The following is a 7,439-nucleotide window of genomic DNA, read 5'->3' on the forward strand; positions in this document are numbered from 1 at the left end:
AGTAAATACATCAATAAAACTGGAATCCAGCAAATTAATAAAACAATTCCTCCCATAAGATGTCTTCTAGGATCATCTCCAAGTCCAGCATCGACTGTCCTACATTGTCGTATCAGCAGCCAACTCATTTCTTAGACTTAATAAACCTAAGTGTGTCTGTTTTCTGGGGCATATCTGGCAACGTGAGACCTCCGGAGTGGGCCTACAGGACGATCTCATGGCCTCCTGCTGAACCCAGACACCCCACAGCATCATCTCAGACCACTGAAACAGGAGCGCTCTCTCGTGTTACAGCGGGGACCGCCTGTTCGACCCCTGTGGGTCTCTTGTCAGAGTTGTGAGCGACTAGTGTGGGTCATCTATACTTCGCCAAGGGTGTCACAGTGTCATGTTGCTAGGAAATGGCATATTACCGCTGCCAATCATGTGGTAACTTGAGCGACAGTCAGGACGCCATCTTGGCTCTGATGCTTATCAGGTTCCTACACCATGTATATACGTTACATCCTGTCTGATGGGTTGGACTTCTCCGTCCACAGATGTCGAGAACACACCGTTGGGCTAAATCCAGGAGCTTTAAATAAGGATGCTGCTGCTTTAAGGTGACGCTGCATTTAGTGCAGAACAGAGGAATGAGAGCAGTATCCCTGTGGTCTGCATGGAAGTAAAGCACACCTAAAGTCATCAATCATGTGATTCTTTCACAGTAAAAATAGCCACTGGTACAAATCCACCAAAAGCCAGGCTGACATGTAAACTTTATATCTTTCTCTCACTACTTCAGGACTGAGGAATATTCCATCAGAAGTAGTTTGTACAACGCAAAAAGTGTTTATAGTTGTTCAGTAAAAAGGTATATTCTGTAAATATATTGTGTACATATGGGGATAAAAAGCTGCACAAATACAGAGAGCGATGTAATGTTGAAGGTAACTAAGTACATTTACTGAGTGCTGTATTACAAATTCAAGGTACTTGTACATTACTCGAGTATCTCCATTTTATGCAACTTCTACTCCACTTCATCATCAAGAGGTACATTTTGTACTTTTTACTCCACTGAGTTTTAGTTACTGATAATGGAGCATTCTACTGTACAAAGAGTACTTTTACTTTCCATACTTTAAGTAGATTTTGCTGATACATACTTTTACCTCAGGTAGTAGAGTATTTTCACAGTGTATTAGTACTTTTACTTTTCATACTTTAAGTAGATTTTGCTGATACATACTTTTACCTCAGGTTTTGAATGCAGGACTTTTATTCGTAGTGGTGTATTAGTACTTTTACTTCAGTAAAGGATCTGAATCCTTCTTCCACCACTGCTAAAGAGAGAAGTTCAAACCATAGAGGTTTAGGAGATATTTCTTCTTTTTTTTTGTAAATCAATAAATATCACCAGTGTGGATTATTTCCAACAGGGAACCACCATGTCCTCTCTACACTGGTTTCAATGAGAAACGAGTCAAGTAAAGTGAAGAGCAACATTTAGACCTCAACAAACCTGAGATCATCATCAAAATTGGATTGTTATTAGAGTAAATAAAAGCAACTCAACTTCAAAATTGTGATTTTAAACTCATACGCTATAAGAGTCTTTTGAGCAGTGAACATTTAGATTCCTGAACATCAGACCAGAACCAGAGAAATGAAGACAACAGATTATACATCTTCAGTGTGATTTATTTAACAAAATATGACCTCCCCTTTAACTGGATACAACCACAGGGTGTTCCAATTTTTACATAAAAAATATCACATCTCATTTTTATTGATTTGCTGTGGAAACAAAAACAAAAAGAAAGAGAGAGAGAAAGAGAGAGAGAGAGAGAGAGAGAGAGAGAGAGAGAGAGAAAGAGATGTGATTTCAACATTCATTCTCTAGAAGTTTTTAAGACGTATTGGACATCTGTCATCTGTCTGCTCAGTGGATTGTAAAATGAGAATAGATTTATATGGTAAACATGAAAGCCAGATTGCCGGTAAAAAATAAATACAAGTTCTCAGTAGGAATAAACAAAACATAAGGAACCAAAACAAATCCTCACAAACCATGAGGCTGAATAAACAGTTCAGAGTGGACGCCGTGTCGAGCTGACATGCATCTCTTGCAGGGAGAAAGCGACTGTGGCCAGACTTGCATCGGCCCACGGCTGCAGCTTATTGCCGTCCCTGCCACGCTGCATTCTTCCGCACTAAATCATCATCATTTGCAGCGAGCACCCTGAACATCCAAGAGCTATTACGCAGCGTCCAACCATCACGGGGCGGCAGGAGTCACCCAAGGGCAGTCGTGTCTGTTGCAAAAGTATCCGAGCAATGTGCAGACATGCAAGAGCCACATGTGTCCTCTGATCTGTAGGAGTGGAGCCTGATTAGAAACACCAGATGTCATATATAATGTAGAAAGAAAGTGTGAAGATGCACTCAAGTCAAAATCCAGGACTTGCACTCCCACATCCTAGTTCCACTTGAATCCAGTCAGAGGAGGCAGCAACTCGCTGCAGTTAAGTAAAAGCTTAAAGTAATAGTCTGACATCTTGCTAAATGAGCTTATTGGCTTGCTGGCAGCAAAGTTAGATGAGAATAATAACACCACTCTCATACAGGCAGCAGCTGGTTAGCTTAGCTTAACACAAAGACTTGAAACAGGGGGAAACAGCTAGCCTGCCTCTGTCCAGCAACACCATGAAGCTCACTAATTAAAACCTTACATAACCCCTCGTAAAATTCAGAATTAACAATACCAATTACACTTTGGTATTTGTGACCAGATGTAAGGTTTTAATTAGTGAGCTTCATGCTAATTCTGAATTTTACGAGGGGTTATGTGCTGGACTATTTCTTGATGGAAACGGGTCCCTGATAAAACGGCAAATTGACGTTTTTACACATTGATTTTTATGTATTAAACAAACAAGATATAAGGAGTTAATCAGTGAGCTTTAGAGGTGCTGATATTTGGATTTTGTTACCTTTGTACAGAGCCAGGCTAGCTGTTTCCACCGGTTTCCAGTCTTTGTGCTAAGCTAAGCTAACCTGGCTGTAGTTTCATATCCAGGGAAATAACGGATGTAACCAAGACTCCATTACTGCGGTGGCGTCTCCCTACAATACGCGCTACGTTTGAATGCAAACTGTCCTCAGAAGTGCACAAATATTTACTTCTACCTTTACTTTCTATGTTACGTTACTTTTGACAACGTTGTGTAGGACTTCAGGAAGAACATGAGCAGTTCTCAGCTGCTTAACATTAGCCTGACATAATGAAACAAGTAACGTCAGCTATAGTTAACACTGCTTAGCGAGCGTAGCTAACGTCAGTGGGCTCAGACACTGTCTAAGGGCTGCGGTGGTCCCACAGACTAAATGAACTCAACTAACTGTGGTGTTGTTGTGAAATATGACGTTAGTTGCTCTAATGAGGGCGACCTAATGACCACAGAGTAAACGTCATGAATCGGTCGGCATCACAAACAGAACACGTACAAAGTGTTGTGGTCGTGGTTGCTCGTAGTGACGGCAGCTGTGTCCTCGTAAAAGCCTTCAATTTGACTCTAATCCATTTTAAATACATTCTCATCTGTGCTTATTATTTACTACAAGCAACCACTGACGCTTTTGGCTAAAAGTCACCAGTTAACACGGTTAGCAGACACTGAGTCGCTGCGATTTGTCTGCGCAGTGATGGTGGCACCGCTAGATCGTGGAACACACAAAGAGGTCACCAGATTCGTCTATTTAAGAGAACAATACGAGTGTTGTATCAGTCTTCTCATCTAACTCTGCCAGACAGCGAATAAGTGCATTTCCCACAATGTGGAACTATTCCTTTAAAGATGTTGACGGTGTATCACTGGTAGCCCAGAGCAGATGCAGATCCTAGTCTTTGACTGTAGAGAGCGTAATGAGGGTAGTACGGGCCTGTGGTGGGCAGAGAGTGCAGGGAGATGGAGGAGGGTCCAGGGGGCAGATGGACCTTACTGTAGGGGTGGTAGCGAGCTAAACCCATGCTGGGGGGCCCCCTGAGAGAAAGAGAGCTGGGCATGGAGCCTGGGCTGCTCTGGTGGGGGAGGTGAAGGTGGCAGGAGGCTGGTCCAGAGGAGGACACAGAGAGCAGCTTACTGTCCATCCCCACAGGCAGGGCGGTGTGTGTGCGGAGGTGAGCCAGGAGCTCATCGGACGTGGCGAACCGTTTGTCGCACGGCCCCCCGGCCGAGACCCAGTTACAGGCGTGAGGCATGGGGTCGTTGGGGAGCATGAAGCCGTACGTGTAGAGGGGATGTGAGAGGGAGGAGGACACGCTGGACGACATAGAGCTTTGGTGGAGGGAGTGCAGCGGGTGGGAGGGGTACACCAGGGGGAAGTTTGATTTGAGGGAGGAGGACGGGTCGTGGATGCAGGAGTTGCAGTTGCTTCCGCCGAGATGGGACACACTGGGATAGCTTAGACAGTAGGGGTCCCTGCATAGACTCTGCATGAAGGACGGAGGGGAGGCCCCGGTGAGAGGGCTGGAGCTCGGGTGCTTTCCCATGCCGAGGCTGGACTTTGTCGGATCCATCCCGGGAACAAACTGAGATGGATAGCCGGCGTAAGCCCCCACCACAGACCCGTGGTAGCCCATATTAGAGGAGGGCAGGGGGAAGAGCGGTTGGCTCGTCTTATAAGGAGAAATGGGTGTAATGCGTCCAGGGCCGAGGTTATGCTGGGCGGACTCTGCTTTACCTCCCTCGTGGTTGGAACCACCGTCAGAGCTGCCGTTGCTGCAGTTCGTGCTGGCTCGAACGTGGCTGGAGTTTGCATCGTGTGGACTGTCCGAGTTGCTCTTGTCAGCGTCTTTTTTGGGATTATTGCTGCTGGTGCTGGTGGGACTGCCCTGCTCATGTGCAGTTTCTCCACTAGGAGTGTGGGGGTGAGACTGTCCACCAGGAGACTGGCTCAGTTTGTGAGGCTGCTGTTGCTGAGTGTGTCCTGGTGGGGTGCTGCTGCTGGCTCTGGAGCTGGGTGAAGCAGCGTGGGGCGGGTAGGACTGCTGGCCGTTGGCTGAATTTCCGTTAGTGGTAACATTATTGCTGGGTACCCTGAACCCGACTTTATCGCTGCTGCTGCTGCTGTTGTTGGAGCTGCTGCTGGTAACTGCGTCTCTGCGACAGTCTCCACTGCCTTTGTTGTAGGGCTTGAAGCTACACTTGTCCTCCAGGGAGGGGCGGTGCTCCCCGTGCTTCAGGCTGGAGCCGGACGACCGACTGCTGGACTCCTTGTCCCCCTGGCTGCTGGAGGAGCCCAGCTTGGAGGAGGACGGAGGGTCTGGTTTACCAATCTGAGAGCAGGTCTGTGCCAGCAGGGCCAGCGGACTCTTCTTGGCATCCAGCTACAACAAAATATAGATTCTGATTAGCTCCGATGGAAGGTCTCTTGATTGTATGAACCAAATGACTGTAGGCCTGTAAACTCTTGATATTCACTTCATTTGAACTAGTTAATAGCAAGTAATAAATTCATCTGATCAATGTCCTTATCTATAAAATGACAGAAAACAGTGAAAAATGCCAAATATGATCTCCAAGAATCCAGCAGGACGTATTCAAATTGCTGTTTTTAGTCAATCAACAGAAACTATTTTAATAATACATTAATCATTTCAGTCATTTTTCAAGCAAAAACATAAAAAAAAGCTTCTTATCTCTATATCATATATCATAAACCCGTATCACACTGAGTATCTATGGGATTTTGAGCCAACAAAAGAAGACATATGATGACATCACCTTGGGCTCTGGTCAGTTGTGAAGGGTATTTTTTTGATAATTCATTCATTAAACGATTAATTAATAATGAAAATAATCACTAGTTGTTTTGTCTGACCAACATTGTGAAACCTAAAAAGAAGCAGTTAACTATCATATATGTCTAAATCCTCTCATTAAGCAGCAAACACCAGCCAAACAATGACTTGATTACCAAAAAAGTTGATTATTATCGACTAGTCGATTAATCGCTCCAGCTTTAATTTAAACAGAGAAGTAATTAGTCATCAATATGATTAAATAGCAGTTATGTAAACAACATTTTATTCTCTTCTACTGAGGAATATAACTTGCTGTCCTAACTGATGACACTGTAATACTCTATAATAAATACTGATATACATTTACTCGGTAATAATAGTGATATTAATTTTCTCTATAATAATAGTGATCTACATGTGCACCACCCTGCAGTCCTCTCTAGATGATCAATAAAGACAGTAACTACCTCGATGCTGACTGGTGCGGGTGTCAGAGGCTGTAGGTATTCCGGGTGTAGGAGGTGTCCGGTGTGAGCAGTCAACATCTTGAGGACTCGGATGGGAAGCCGCTTCGCCTGCCGAACCGGGTCCAGAGGGGTCAACAGAGAGACCACAGCACCGGGACGAGACTGGGTTGTGTCGCTGGTCTCACTGAGCTCGATCCGCGTACTGACTGATGATCCTGGAGGCAGATCTTTCATTGGAGAGAAGGCGCTGCGCTGGAGGACGGAGGGGCGCTACTTTTAGTCCACAATCACAGCTGATACGTGGAATAAGAATAGATATAATCCCAAAAGAAAAGAACAACACAAGCAGGACGTCCTTAAAGATCCCGGAGGACGGAGACACCTCTCAGTTGGTCTGAAGCATCTTCATCTCCAGATCTCCCGCTCCTACAGTATTATACTCCACTATACTCCACTACAGTATCAGTATACTACAGTATACTCCACTTTAGAACCAAGAAACAGTGGACACGGTGGCACTTCAGTGTCCCTTCAGTGTGGACATTAAAGAGCAGAGTTTACTTTCTATATTCCTGTGTTGAGAGGAACCGTCCCGCTGCGTGTTCTCCGTCCGGACCTCAGCAGCTCTCTGAGCAGATCACAACAGGCAGGACGTCACAGAGTCACAGTGTCCGCTGGGTGGCCGCTCAGCCAATCAGAGGGGCGGGGCCACGGCTAGGGGGCGGGGTCACTGTCAGGGGGGCGGGGCCACGGCTTCCTCACAGCAGTGCAGGAAGTATTCAGAGCTTTTACTGAAGTAAAAGTAGAAATACTACAGTATAAAAATACTCTGATACTAGTAAAAGTCCTGCATTCAATGAAAATATTACTTAAATACAAAAACTTAAAGCTGCTGTGGGAAGAAATGGAGCAAATATGATTAAAAAAAATATATTTTTATATTAAACGGTCACTATATCTCGACAGAAGAGCATGAGACAGGTAATCTGTGTTGTTCCTCTGTGTCCTCCGGCTGGTGGGCGGTGCTTGGTATTTCCTCAACAGATCTCGACATGGCTGCCGGGTCACAAACTTTCTCATTTTATAGCTAAACAGTACACTACAAGATGTTTCTGAGAACATGTGAGGAGAGAAATAGGCATTACAGTAACAGAATATTGATTCATATTTGATCAGCGCTGCCT

General features: G+C 45.0%; 1 protein-coding gene across 1 annotated transcript; it reads right to left on the reverse strand.

Annotated features, from left to right (window-relative positions):
* Positions 1–2,784: 2,784 nt before the first annotated feature.
* Positions 2,785–6,909, reverse strand: LOC141757091 (zinc finger protein 703-like). The gene is made up of 2 exons (XM_074617346.1): positions 6,256–6,909; positions 2,785–5,371 (listed from the first exon to the last, which is right to left on the reverse strand). Exons 1-2 carry the CDS (start codon positions 6,487–6,489, stop codon positions 3,854–3,856), a joined length of 1,752 nt encoding a protein of 583 aa, XP_074473447.1. The 5' UTR covers positions 6,490–6,909; the 3' UTR covers positions 2,785–3,853.
* Between the last annotated feature and the right edge of the window lie 530 nt (positions 6,910–7,439).

The sequence above is a fragment of the Sebastes fasciatus genome, chromosome 19, assembly GCF_043250625.1.
Source record: "Sebastes fasciatus isolate fSebFas1 chromosome 19, fSebFas1.pri, whole genome shotgun sequence".
Taxonomy (NCBI): Eukaryota; Metazoa; Chordata; class Actinopteri; order Perciformes; family Sebastidae; genus Sebastes; species Sebastes fasciatus.

Excerpts from the sequence above, each read along its gene's own strand:
- LOC141757091 (XM_074617346.1), bottom strand. The coding sequence starts at position 6,489 with ATGAAAGATCTGCCTCCAGGATCATCAGTCAGTACGCGGATCGAGCTC. Across the intron at positions 5,372-6,255 it reads CCGCACCAGTCAGCATCGAG|CTGGATGCCAAGAAGAGTCC; the intron begins GTAGTTACTGTC and ends ATTTTGTTGTAG.